Source organism: Solea senegalensis, linkage group LG18 (assembly GCF_019176455.1).
Source record: "Solea senegalensis isolate Sse05_10M linkage group LG18, IFAPA_SoseM_1, whole genome shotgun sequence".
Taxonomy (NCBI): domain Eukaryota; kingdom Metazoa; phylum Chordata; class Actinopteri; order Pleuronectiformes; family Soleidae; genus Solea; species Solea senegalensis.
In genome coordinates, this window is record NC_058041.1 from 4,424,942 (window position 1) to 4,439,649 (window position 14,708).

The window sequence follows — 14,708 nt, forward strand, 5'->3', positions numbered from 1 at the left end:
CTCCAATCTCCATGTTTCACTGTCTTTTTTAAATGTCTTTTGACTTAAAGGACTTCATTGTCATCATTGTCATCTTTGAATTTTATCACTTTAACAAAGATATACCAATAAATTATTGAAATCAACTGTTGATTGTTTGTTGAAGTTTTATTCCAATATATTACAATTATACAAATTTAATTTCACACCACATGACTCAAAATAAGTTTGCTTCAGTCAAACACACAGTGTCATGGGCTCGGCTCCTGTGATGGAACTTATTTTTGTACGACAGACTAGTACAAACTAGAAATTCCTATTTACGATGTGTGCTGATTGCAACATGGTGATTTTGGTCTATATAAAAGAAACATCCCATCATTTACGTGATGGCAGAGCTCCAAGAGAAACAGACGTCCTATTTTTACAGCTTGAAAAAAAACCCAAAACAACAACTCTGAACTCCCATGAAACCATAAAGCGGACACTGAAAAACAACTCAAATGTTTATAACATTATTAGAGAGAAGTCATTTTCCTTGACAAAAATGAAGAAATGAAAAATCTGAATACAAGAAAAAAAGATATTTCTTAATTGAAGAGTATGACAGTATATAATTAGTGCAAACCTCCAGACCAGCTTCCCACAGATGGTGTTTACCTGGTTGGCTGCTGTGCCAAGTCAGCAGCCAAAAAAAATCTTTCCCAGACGGCCTCAGTGTGCGACAACACACCCAGCCGACCACACCAGGAATGAATGTATGGCTCCAAACAACATGAGAAACTGTGTTGATAAAATATGACAGACATCTGTTTCTGCCGGGAGGATTTTCCAAATTAAAAGAGGTCTTGTAGTCATCAGGCTTAAGTTGGTTGGTATGATATAAATGGTTGACAAGTAAAAAAAAGACTTCAAGACACACTGCGTATAAACTCTTACTCATAAATTACAACAGTGGGCAACACATCTGCTGCATTCCAGTTTCATTCTGACTTAAATCTCTGTTTCTGAAGTCAAAAAAATGAACTTATGCATGCACACACACTCAATGATGATGTCAGCTGTTTGCCTCCTGTCACCACAACATTTCAACGGTTCTTAGTTTGGTCGCTAAACCTCCACAAAACCCACCTCAAGACTCTGAATCACTCTGTTATTGTGGTCACTCTGCTGCATGGAGTACAATGGTGGACGGGCTCAAAAGGGTCTTTGAAAAATAATCTTTCAATCTTTGAAAATACTGACTTACTTTTTCGTCCTTTATTGTAGACAAAGGGAATGAAGATGTCATTTCACACGTTCCCATGACACACACAGGTGACATGTATAGTTTGTCAACAAGTTAGTGTTCTCCTCTCTAATTGGCTCATAGTAATCTCTGCCACCGATATAAGGTGTTCTACAATCAGAGAAATACTGTAGTGTAGCGTCTTACCTGGTACATAACATTTGAAGGAAGAACTACAATTAGAAGGTATTTTAAAGAGATGATACAGTGTATAGAAAGAGGCTAAATATGTGATCTATGAACATTATTCATACATCACAAACTATACTAAAGATATGAATAAAATTTATCTATTGTGGTGTTGTTGTTTTTCAAATATAGGACTCAGGCCTAAAAATGAAGCTCCTTCTTCTTACAACTGTTATAGTGACCATCTCCAATGTGAGTATCTATCTATCTATCTATCTATCTATCTATCTATCTAACCATCCATCTATCTATAATGTTATTATCATCTCTTTGCTTACAGGTCAGCGCAGGCAAGGTAAGGATTGCATTGAAAATAACTATTTGCATGTATTTCCCATGCTAATCTAGTAATTAATAGTAACTCAAGGCTCTCTCTGTCTTCATACATGCAGACACAGAGGATGTTAGCAGCCATGATGGCAGGAATGAACGGAGGAACGATGGCAGGTATGAATGGAGGAATGTTGGCAGGTATGAATGGAGGAATGTTGGCAGGTATGAATGGAGGAATAGTGAACCCCGCACTGATTGCTGGAGGCCTGAACCCTGCGCTGATTGCTGGAGGCCTGAACCTGCCTGTGGTGCCTGGTGGTGGGGCAGGTTTCGTTGGGCAGCCACAGTTTGTGCAGGTCAGTTCATCAGGTCTTGATTTAATAAAAATGATCAGTCATAAACCACAGATATTTCTCTAAATTGAAACTATTTTATTATTTCATGATAATCTGTATCCTTTTCCTCAAAGGTTGTTCCTAGAGTCCCTGCTTTTGCTCTGCCGGCCCCTGTTCCTAACGTATACCCTGTTCCTGCAGTCAACACGGTTGGTGTTAACACACATGTAGGCTCATGTAACAGTTTCATCGTTTAGAAACCCAGACATGAATGACTTGTCTTTTTTTTTTGTCCTTATTTAAACCAACCATCAGCTTCCTTTGGCTGGATTCCCTCAAATGGCCGCTATGAATCCTCCTCAGCAGCCTCAGATGGTAACCACTCTACCCTCATACAGGTCACATGATGATTTGTAGCTATAGAATCACTGAATCTTGCTGCTTTGCCATCTTTCTTCCAGGGGTTTCCAGGTGTTGCCATGCAACAGCAGCTTCCCCCACAGCCTGATCCTCTCAGAAGATTCAGGGTAAGAAATAAATATTAAAATAAATAAAACATCTTCTGTATGTGGTACAAATGGACACTACATGAAACTGTTGTTTTATTAATTTCCAGCGTCAGATTATGAAACAGGGCAACAACATGAAGATCACTATGGATACTCAGGTAAGATAATACAATTCACAAGAAGCTGTCTGATATGAAATCTCACTGTGAAAATGAACATTCTTTTGTCTTTATTTTCTCAGATTCCAGCTCCTACTGACAGCACAACAACTACTCTGTGTGATGAAGATGGTCAACATGTGGATAATTAACTAATAATTATTATGACAATAAAACTTGATTTGTATGATTTTGGCCATAGAGCCTATGTGCATAAATGTCACATGGAAAAAAGGTGAACTGTGCATGTAAAATAAATAAATCTACTTAAAAACATCAAACTTTGTTTTGTAGATATGCACAACACAACTGTTTGTAAATTATGATGCATCTCTGCTGCCATCTAAAGGACAATGAATATAAAAACAGATGAATAAAGTAAATGCCTCATAGATACACACATGCTACGCGAAACCTCCAAAATGTTGGGGTTCAAATTAGGAAAGTAATCCAGAAGTTTTACTTTCTGTGGTACGAGTAAACTCAAATACTGTTGATATTTCAGTTTTTGTGTCAAAATGTACCTCTGTAAATGTATATATTCTATACAGCTGCATCAGTTTCAGGATCGTGCTGAGTCACTGTCACTCTGTCATGTCATACTGGTTCAGCAGAACAGGTGTATCTTTGGTTTGGAAAAAAAAACCACACCTAACTCAGATATTAGATACACTTGTCAGATATTAAGGTTTTAATCTTAAGAGAACAAAACAGTTGTACACAACAATTAAAAACCAAACCTGACCTCTGTGCAAAGTTTCAGAGAGTTTCCCCCTTAAAAATGACCGCAATGACATGGAATACTACAACTACTACTACTACTAATAATAATCTGAAGAATAACAATAGGTTCCACTCACATATTCGTGCCATGAGCTGTTTAGACCCCTGCCATTCGTGCTCGGGTACCTAAATATACATCACTGCCGATTACAAAAAATGGAAGACATATATGTAAAAAACAGAAAACATAGGAAACAACTATTCAAATATAGTGCTTTTTGTTCTAGTCCCTAGCAACAGATGTGTATTATTGAAGGACAAATTCAATTTTGTTTGTGTCCTCAACATGAATTCAAATGCAGTCAACCATGAACACACATTAGCCAGTGAAACACCAACATGAGTCTGAACATGATGTACAACTCTTGACAAATGTCTGATTATAAGCTTTCAGCCTCTGTTTTCCTTTTTATTCTCATAATTTGACAAAACCCCTGCTGCATTTCAAATCTGTAATTACAAGCTGAAGCAGCACACTTCAACATATGTGCACATAAACTGCCAATGAGACACCGGTGCTTTTAGAGTGAAAAGTGCATATCGTTACAAATTCAGAATCCTTGTAAACTTGTCAATAACTCAACACAGACCCGTGTCATGGCATTTAGAGGCATGACTGGCGCCTAATAACATACTTACCTGTCCTGTGTTGTAAGTGTCTGAGTCTGTTGCCATGAGAAATGTCTGTGACACTGACCACACATTGTCTGGACAGGCTGATGGTGGATTTTAACAGCTCACATCAGAGAATTTAAAAGGGATATGGACCGGGTGAGGAGGCAGGCACTCAGGAAAGGAAAGCAGAACCAGAGAAACTCTACAAAGACTTGGTAGTGCTCGTGCTTCGGTTGAACTTTTCCATGTCTTGGTAATAGTGAAGTGTATGATTTTGTTTTTAATGCCTCGTGTTTTTACGCACTGTAGGACACCATGGCTCTACAAACGGCCTGTCTGTTGGTTTGTCTATTGAGGACTAGCTTCGCTCTGCCAGTGAGTTACATGCATTGTTCTATTATACTGTACGTCTGATTGCTCTTGTAGCATCTAAAAGGAAAATATAACATGCTATTCCTTCTCTTTTACAGCTGCAGATTGGAATTATTGCAAGCAACAGCAATGAGGTAAAAAAGTCATTTATGCATTCATATCTACTGCAACAGAACCCTTTTCCCTGTCATACAATTAGCTAATGCAACAGTTTTGTGTTTTCAGATCCTAAGACTGAATGGACTAACTCTTGCAGCACTTGCACAGGCACAGGTACAGGCTGGACTCACAAACATGTGTGCTGCTCTAATGCTAACCATAGCGCCATTTATTTAAATTATTAATAGAATTCAAGTGTCTCCATAAGTCATATTTTTTGGGGAAAATATAAGATGAAAGACACCACTTTCTTCTCCAGGCGGGATCCATATTACCTCAGTATGTGCTGCAGCAGCAGCAGCCAGAGGTGCTGCTCACTCCACAGATGGTGAACTTGAACCCACAGATGTCTGGTCCCTTTGGGCCCCAGGGGACTCAGCTGCTGTTCCCCACCCACGGCAACCAGCTAACACCCATGTTTGTACCCAACGGCCAGCAGGAGCAGCTCGGGCCCCCACTGGACCCCAACGCTCCCCTTGTGCCTCAGCAGGCCCAAAACCCTATGCAGGTGTGACGATGCAAATAATGTGGTGGTTCCTTATGCTGCGTTTCTTATGGATAAGTGAATTATAGTATGTCGTCCAAATTTTGACAAAAAAGTCATAATATAGTATGTCGTCCAAATTTTGACAAAAAAGTCATAGTATTGTCAGTCAGTCAGTCAGTCATCATCTAACCACTTTATCCTCCACCAGAGGGTCGCGGGGGGTGCTGTGCCAATCTGAGCTTCATCGGGCGATAGGTACACCCTGGACAGTTTGCCAGTCCATCGCAGGGCCACACACAGCTAGAGACAAACAACCATTCACTCCTATGGTCAATTTAGAGTGTCCAATTTACCTATTCCCCACATTGCATGTTTTTGGACTGTTGGAGGAAGCCGGAGTACCCGGAGAGAACCCACGCACACACGCATACACCATCGTGTGGCCCCGTAGTATAGTATTACTTCCAAAATTTGAAAAAAAGTCATAGTATGGTATGTCGTCCAAAATGTTACAGAAAAAGTAATAGTATAGTATGTCGTCCAAATTTTGATAAAAAAAGTCATAGTATAGTATGTCGTCCAAAATTTTAAAAAAAAGTCATACCTTAGTATGTTGACAATTGGGGAAATGGATAAGGCTATGGCCATGTGAATCATGGATTGTGAGTTCCACTCCCATCTGGGGTGTAAAAACTTTGAAAGTATGATCAAAAAAAAAGTCATAGTTTAGTATGTAACAGTACTTCACTCCGTGGGAGTAAAGTATTGTCACATTTTTTTGTTTTTAGTGGCTCTGTGTGTCTGTCTGTCTGTTTGTGTCTCAAAGGACTTTAAATATGAAGAAACTGTGAGAAAACTGATTCAAAAACTCACGTGACTCTTTTTAAGGGAATTTCCATTTCCATTTGTCACCCTTAAAAGCCACTAATATTGATAGAGATCTAATGCCTTGTGTTAGGTGAAACAGTTCAACCTACAGATAACTTTACCTGGAGTGCACCTCACATTCAGGTGACTCTGTGCATGTAAACAAAACCACTGACCCGACTGACAAAGAAAGTGGTTGCAAAGAAGGAACAGAAATGCCAATGTTGCTGCTTATCCAAGGTTTTAAACACACTCTGATAAAACCAGAGCCTTCACTGCAGAGCTCACACTGTCAACCCCCGCCCCCCCCTCTCCTCATCACGTCTCACAACCTTCAGCCTTTGAAGAAGCCACTGGCCATTCTTGACTCTCTGAAAGTCACTGTGAGGGCGTTAAGGGTGACGTCTGTGACGGTCACCTCTCCTGGACAAGGGATGGGTCTCCACGCGTCGCCCGGCTCCTCTGATGCAGTGACATCATCTGGTCCGGCCATGGCACACCACCTGTCTGTCCTCTCTTGTCCTGAGGGGGAGAAAAAACACAGAAAAAAAGAAACAGGAGGGCAGAGTGAAACCAAACATATGTTGCGTCCTGTCCTCTGCATTTTACCAAACCTATACTAGGAACCTTCCTAGAACTAGAAGCAGTGGACAGCCACCAGAGCGAATTACTCTGACATTCGTGTTTGATTGTAGGAGGAAACTGGAAAGAAAACATTTTTCAAAATCAAGTATTGGGTGGATTTAGCCTCAGAAGTGGGTGTTTAGTTACCCTTCAACATTGATGGTGATTATAACTCTACTGTCTGACCAACTGAGACACTTACCATTAAAGAAGTCTTCTGTCGTCTCCTTTTCAGCCTCTATCATCTCCTCTTCCCTTTCTTCCTCCTCTTCCTCCTCGAGACCTTCCCAGTTTTCCAGTGTTGGACTCGGAGGATTTGAGTCAAAGTACCTGAACCGCGGCCTCCTGGATTTGCTCCTGTGACATTGTTGTTCGTCGTCGTCGTCGTCGTCGTACGACTCGTCCTCGTCCTCCGAGACCCGTGAGCGCGTCAGGGAGAGACGCAGGCGGGGCGTCGTCGTCTCTGGTGTCTTGTGAGCACTGCGAAGATCCATGGTGTAGACGGCGTCCTGAGTCCAAAGCAGAGCAGAGGAAATGCATCTGTCATTGTTCAAATAAATTATATAGACAAAGACCATGGCACAATGCAGCAACACTAAGACAAATATTAATTAATTTATTTATTAATTCTTAAGTACATAGGGATGGACAACCTGAAACATCACCTGCATGAGGACTTGTTTTATGACAATTATTCTGATTATTAAAGTCTACATTTTACCTGCAAATGGAGTCTTTTGCCTTTGGATCCTTTCCTCCTGTGGCCCAGAGCTCTGTCTCTCTGCTCTCTGGGAAGAGGGCAAACACTTTATGAACGACGTCAACATGAGTAGGGCTTCTTGAGACTGAATATTTTTTCAATTTCAATTTCAATGCAATAGTGCATGCTATCATGGTGATAAAGACGGTTGTGTTTTTTTTAACTCAACCAACCAAGCATTTTTGCATCTTTCAGCTCATTTTTTAAATGTTTTTACTATTTGTACTATTTCAATAATATGAGATCTACATACTTGTGTTTTGTTGATAACTGCTCAAAGTTACTGAAGTTAACTGAAGCTTAATGTTCTTCTTTACACGGCAGCTCAGTATCGAAACTTTTCTTCTTTCTTCTTCTTTCTTTACAACTTTTCTCCCCCCATCTCCAATTTCATTCCACCATCCAAGGCCACATGCTGGGAACACCAGCAGCAGACCGGTCTTGGATCTGAGTCTTAATGATGAATATAATGCTCAAAGAAACATGACCTACTCTTTCCCCACTGTGAGTCAAATCCTCAGGCTGCTCTTCATGTGACATGTTGAGCTGAAACTTACTTCTCTTCGTAGGCCTGCACCAGCCGCTGGTCCAGGATGTGTTCCTCGGGTTCCCATGTGCTGTATCTGCAACACAACAGAAAAAAGTGTATGACTTCATGCTGGCATAAAACATATCTCTTCTTTTATTAATGATGTGTTTGTAACATTTACCATTCACTTTTTCAAAAGAGCATGTGATGTCATTACGTACAGTATGTGGCTGTGGTACGTACAATACAAGTGGATCTGTTTTATCTATAAAGCTAAAATCAAAGTTCTGCCTCGCTGTGACAGGAAATTGAATATTTTTGGTCTGTGAACATAACAAAACATCTTCACTATAAAACATTTTTCAACATTTCATTTTTCAACAAAACATGTGACTAATTAATAGAGAACATAATCACCAAGAGCAATTAATATAGTTTGGTTTCCGTCATAATACATAAGTTTTCATCATTGCGTTAGTGTATAGTAGTTAATAGTTTATTATTTTAACTACTATACACTAACTATACTTATTACTATATCTACACTATACTATATATACTTATTTTATACCTCTATAATAGTGAATAGTTACATAAAGCTTGAATACTTAAAAGTTCAACTTCTTGTTAACCCTAATTGGTCAAATTACACAGAGGCAACTTGGAGACAAAGTTGAGACAACCTGCTGGAGGTCATCAGAATTAGGAAGAAATGTGATTTAAGTGATTTTGGTTGATTCTGGTTGTTAGTTTTGGACGTTTTGGATGTCAAACTGTGAAGCAGGTGTCCACACCCGCTATTTCATAAGGTGACCTCTGTACCTAATAAAGTGGCCAGTAAGTGTACATATTCACATCACAATCCAATAGTCCTATATAATCCATTCCTTTCACTAATTATGTTACTTACTTTGGAGGCCATCCTTTCCACTTCAGCAGATACTCCACATTTCCCTGCGGAGACATTATGGTTTCATTAGGTTCAATCTCAGTGACACAGTGGTTTATCCCACACACACAAACACATACACACCAAAACATTTATACATCCTATAATAAACCTTGAGATTACGAGCTGATGTGACCAACACCATTTCAAATTAGGAGATGAAATGACTCAGATTTTGTCAAAACTTCACATAGTAAAATCTATACCTACTTGGCTGGAGGAATCCAGGAAGTAGAAATTATGGAGTGGATCAATTATGGAAGATAAATCTTGTTGATGGCAAAAGAATCAAATTTATTGGAGATCATTCTGATTGTTGTCCTTTTTTCTTTCTTCTTCTTTGTCTTTTCCTTTGTTGTTTGTTTGTTTGCTTCTTTCTTTATTCTTTCTTTTTTTTTTATTCTGGTTTTATCGCAGTCAATATTGTTTTGTATTTTGTTCCCTTAGATGAAAAGCAGTGTGTGTATGTGAAAGCAACACAATCTACACCTGTTAAAGTCAACAATATCTTAATTTTGACCTCTTAGTGACACGGGAGCTGGTACATTTGTGTAACTTTTTTCCAGAAACAGCTACACACTCAGAGTTGAATGATGTGGGAAAACCCTGAACTATCCCTTTAAGACTAATTTATTGATGGAAAAATAATTTTTTTCTGTTGACTACTTCACTGTAAAAATCAGTGACATGTTTACATTTTGCTAGAAAGAAAACAAAACTGTGAAATAAATAAAATAACTGAACCTTCAGAAAAAACACACAAAGGAAGATGTAAATGAAGTTCACACAATAATATTTATTTAAAATGTACCTATCTTTAAATCATTCAAAAAAATATATAGTTTTCATGCAAGGATGGGGAGAAAAGGTGTAGAGGGAAGGACAAGGGTTGGAGAGTTATATCATTCTTGTGAGTGGGAGTCTGTAGCGCGGACGCCGGTCCGAAAGGTGTGGGTGTGGGCGGACATCACCACCAAGCACAGGAATTCTCCTCAGCTTTCCAGAAGGAGCTTGTGGTACAGAGCGGTCCTCCTCTCTCATCCTCTTCCTACTGTCCACAGAGGAGCGACTTCCATGTCGATGGCTCAGCATGTTGACGTTGTCTGATCGACTGATGGACTGAGAGCTCTGAGGCGCCGGATCTGCATGTTGCACCTGCTTGTGTGCGAGTGTCGTGGTGGTGTTGTACCCCGCGATGCTCTTGAAGTCATCCACAGCCAGTCGAAGAAACCTGTTGGGGATGAGGTGATCGGGGGAGACATGTGACTTTGTGCACGTGAAGCAGGTGCGCTTCTGTGAGTCTAACAGTGCAGTTCGGATACATTCATCGCAGTAACTGTATCCGCAGCAGGGCGTGGTGACGGCGTCTCTTATTAAATCGTTGCAGATTGGACAGAGGAGTTCTTCAGGAGCTGGATGTGAACTGACCTTCGGTGATGGCAGTTTGGGTGGAGCACTGGGTGCAGCACAGGGAGTATGCGTCTTCTTCTCTCGTGCGTACACTTCTGCATGTATGGCAGGTATCATATATTCTCCAGTGCTGGTTAACATGGCCCCTTTGGTTCCTGATTCCACTTTCACCATGAAGCTGCGAGGAATACCCTTACTGGTCTTCACAGGCTTAGGAACCTCTCCATTCCGAACCTGGACCATCAGCATGGGGCAATGCTTCATGTAGTGACCCGGCTTTAGACAGCGAAAGCAGGTGTTGTTGGCAGGTGGAGGTCGAACTGTCCTCTTGGAGTAATACATGGAGCCATACAGTGAGCTGGACTGATGCATCATGGCTGTAATCTTGTCTTCCTCTGATGCATTTGTATCACAAATGTCGGCAGTCTTGAGAAGTTTAGCGAGTGGCAACGCAAGAGAAGATTCAGCGGGTGTAGGAGACGGTGTGTAACAACGCTCTCCGCGTGAAACAACAATCTTAGGCGCCCTGCCAGCTGATTTCACGCCAAGAACTGGAACGCGTCGTACTATCACAGACGAGTATATCGGGATGTGAGCTTCACCATCTGTATATTCCTCTCGAGACTGTGCATCTGTGATCTGCAGGTCACAGTGTGTCGGACTGAGCCGCTCCTGCACCATAATCTGCTTTTTGAGCTGGCTGAGGGTGATGTGCAGCCCCTCGAACTTGACTGTGTTGTAGCTCAGTTTGGAAAAAAACTTGTAATGAACACACAGCATCTTTGCAGGTGAGTCAATCAAGTGCAGAGAAAAAACTAAAACACACACTTGGCATGAAAATAAAATATACAAATAAAATACAGTAGGAGCAATAAAACTAGCCTCTCTCTCTTCTCAATTCGTGCTGAGTTGTGCTTCTTGTGGAAGTTACCTGTAGCAGTTGGCAGCTAGCAGTTAGACTAGCACTTAGAATATAAATGATGATGTATCAAAGGACACTCATCTGATGACGTATTAAAGGATACTCGTGCCTGTTATGAATTTGATGACGTATCAAAGGACACTCTTGTCTAATATGAATTTGATGACGTATCAAAGGACACTCGTACCTACTTGACACGCGCTTGAAAATAAACGTGTTACGTGTCGTCATTTAAATCCACATGGAATTGATGAAAAGAAGAGATTTTTTTTCCGTCTAAGTTCACACACAAATTAGTGTTTTTATCTCAGATAACATTTAAGAGGTTTTCTTACACCCTCCCCAGCGCTGTGGGTTTTAAAAAATAAAACGAACTAACGAACAATAATATTACACCGACAAACAAACCACAACATAACGTTAGCAGCTATGCTAACGTTAGCGACTTAGCTAACGTGCCAAAATACAGAGATAAACATACAGATAAGAGCTTCAGCATAGTCTTTATCAGCAAAAGTACAAGAAAGTATAAATAATACCTTAGATATAATCTTTGTCGGCGAATGTTGAGATTTAAATGATTCGTATGGATGGCTAACGTTAGAAACTTGATGGCAACATATCCTGGAATATCAACACTAAAACGTGACATTAATAGGAAAAATAAAAATTATTTTTTTCACTCACCAAACAATGTGAATTTAAATCCAAGTTGGAATGTTCCTTGTGTGTGTGATAGAGAGGTGAATCAGCATCTTTCAAAGTGTTGGCACTTCAAATAGTAATATTTTTATTTATGTATGTTTGTTTATGTAGATTAGTCAGTGAATAATATTAATATATTTGCAATACAATTCGGCATGGTTATGGTAGCAGTTACACCAAACATGGTTTGTTTTACAAAATGTTGTCATTCCTTTTCCGACAGTGAAGAAGTCAACAAATGTCCCAAAAACGTACTAAGTGTGGTTCTATGAGGTTGGTCCAGCTTATCTCTTAACAATATTATTAATATAAATTTCTTTTATTATTGCAGTTAGTTAACAACTCACTCTCTTGCACCAAAGTCCATAGAGAAAAATCAACATTTTTACATCCTCTGCTGGTGACAAAAACACAGATTCTTTTGTGTTACAGTCAACATAGTCTAAAGATATCATATAATTTATTGTTTTTTTTCTTACTGTATTTTTTTTTGCTGTATTACACTCTTTTCAGCTATATGGCATTCATGGTTCCTTTGGGAGAACAAAAAACAATACAGAATATAGTCAAATATAATCAAAATAAATTCAAAGTAATAAAATATTTACAGAAAGATAGGAAGACATGAATTCTCATTTCTGTCTTCATACATTCCACTTAATTTGGATTGGCTCCACTTTCTGCTCTTTTGCTGAAAACAGGAAGACTCTGACTGGCAGTTCTGTTACTGAGTAAATATCAAAAGCCGACCACGGTTTTCAATCTGAAGCCAAACTTTTGTTATCACTCAAGGTATTTTTTAGGGAGTTTGCAAAAAGGAAAAAAAGGAAACAAAATCTACAGGCTGTATTATTAAACCATGAACAGTCTCAACATTATTAAATGTAGATATTCTGCATTCGCTGGAGCATTTTTTTGGCTTTTTTAATATGTTTTTTATAGTCAGAGGAAACATCAGTGACGTCAGTGTCCTTTAACTCAAACAGCAAACAGACTCAGGACAAGGTGAATTAATAAACAGAACATATCACATGTTCATCTGCAGCAGCCCAATAACAACACACATTAAACAGTGGGACAATGTGTGTATTTCAACTTATATTAAATAGTAATTATTAACTTTGGTGCCTACAGTAAATGAATGATCTGGATATTACTTTGGAAAGAACTTATCAAAAATACTTTCTACTTATTACCACACTATTACTTCATTTATTACCAAGATATTGGCTGATATTAATTATAAAGACTGTAGTCTATCCATCGTTATTTCCAAGCTATTAGTTTGAAAAATATATCCGCATTGACACACTATTGCTATTGTTTGGCTAATGTCAATAACGTGATTTTACTGTGATTTTGTCTCTTATTAACACACTGTTGCTATTGTTATTACCTGGATATTGGTTATAACATGACATTACAGTGATATAATCTCTTTATTAACACAACACTACTCCCATGTTATTATTTGGACATTGTAAATAACACAGTATTGCTATTATTACCATTTTATTAGCTGGTTAATGTCAATCTGTCGACATAATCTCCGTATTAACACACAGTTGCTATTGATATTGTCATGTTATTACTTGGAGATTGTAAATAAAATGGTATTGCAGTGGATATTCTCTTCTTATTCATGCACAGCTAATATTATCACCATTTAATGACCTAGCAAATGTCAATGACATGATATTACTTTTATTATATGATATTATGTTATCTTATTAACACACTGTTAGAAATGTCATGACCTGGACAATCAAAATGACATTGCATTAATGTGATATTATGTCTTTATTAACACACTGTTGCTATTGTCATTACCTGGGTACAGTACATAACATGATATTACGGGTATATCACCTCCTTATTAATACACTATTATTCGTATTATCATTGTTATCAAGCTATCACCTGGATATTATGTTGGAAATAACATGGTATTATTGTTACTTATTAATAGAACATTCTTACTAGCAAGTTACGACCTGATTTTACTTATGAAAACATCATGATGTCACTGTAATATTACACAGCTATTCCAATACTACACCACACTCTATAGCCATGTTGCTGCTGTTTTTGTTGTTGTTATGTAGTGGGTTTAGAAGTAGTAGCCTCCTCCACTGTCTCTCTCTCTCACACACACACATAAACACGAACGTCACTGTTTACCTTCCGAACTCTTTTCTTGACGATCGATTCCACGGCAAACACTTGCTCTCCAATCGCTGACAGTTCCATCTCTGAGCTTTCAGATGCGAACACTGTGCTAACATTCAGCGGGGGATGACAGCGTTTCTCCCCGGGGCTTCTTCTTCCCTCCTCGCTTCCCCGTGTGTCCTTCTCTCCTCCTCTCGCACTTCAGGAGCTCATGTATGCAAACATGCTGCTCTGTGCTGGATCTTGCTGCGCGTCCGGTGACTTCACAAAAATCTGCGACACATCTGCTGCACACCGCTAACGCGCGCGCCCGCCGCCGAGAACGCGCTCTCGACGAGTGGACGCGCACCACCAGCAGCTTCATCACACCAGGGGGGCTTTTCACGAGAGAGGGGAGGGGCCCCAAAGGACATGACCCTGACCCCTGACCTGAAGCAGAGGATATAAAAATATAATTTCAAGATTATTAAGGGAAGAGTATTATGGTATGAATTCTGAGAAGAAAAAGTCAGAATTCTGAGATTAAAGTCAGAGGAAAAGGTCAGAATTCTGAGATTGAAGTCAGAATATTGAGGGGAAAAAGTCAGAATTCTGAGGGAAAAAAGGCAGGTGAAAAACACTGATTT

The 14,708-nt window shown here is 39.3% G+C and overlaps 2 protein-coding genes across 2 annotated transcripts; one reads left to right on the top strand and one right to left on the bottom strand.

The window, feature by feature from the left end:
* The first annotated feature begins 1,401 nt into the window (after positions 1-1,401).
* Positions 1,402-3,012, top strand: LOC122759648 (elastin-like). The gene is made up of 9 exons (XM_044014609.1): positions 1,402-1,453; positions 1,589-1,648; positions 1,737-1,751; positions 1,849-2,085; positions 2,199-2,273; positions 2,380-2,439; positions 2,526-2,591; positions 2,681-2,731; positions 2,815-3,012. The coding sequence occupies exons 2-9, from the start codon at positions 1,604-1,606 to the stop codon at positions 2,881-2,883; spliced, it is 618 nt and encodes a 205-aa protein (XP_043870544.1). The 5' UTR covers positions 1,402-1,453; positions 1,589-1,603; the 3' UTR covers positions 2,884-3,012.
* Positions 3,013-5,718: 2,706 nt separating this feature from the next.
* On the bottom strand, positions 5,719-14,344 carry cbx7b (chromobox homolog 7b). Its single transcript, XM_044014348.1, has 6 exons — positions 14,095-14,344; positions 8,838-8,881; positions 7,956-8,021; positions 7,360-7,426; positions 6,841-7,147; positions 5,719-6,536 (listed from the first exon to the last, which is right to left on the bottom strand). The coding sequence occupies exons 1-6, from the start codon at positions 14,161-14,163 to the stop codon at positions 6,349-6,351; spliced, it is 741 nt and encodes a 246-aa protein (XP_043870283.1). The 5' UTR covers positions 14,164-14,344; the 3' UTR covers positions 5,719-6,348.
* Positions 14,345-14,708: the final 364 nt, after the last annotated feature.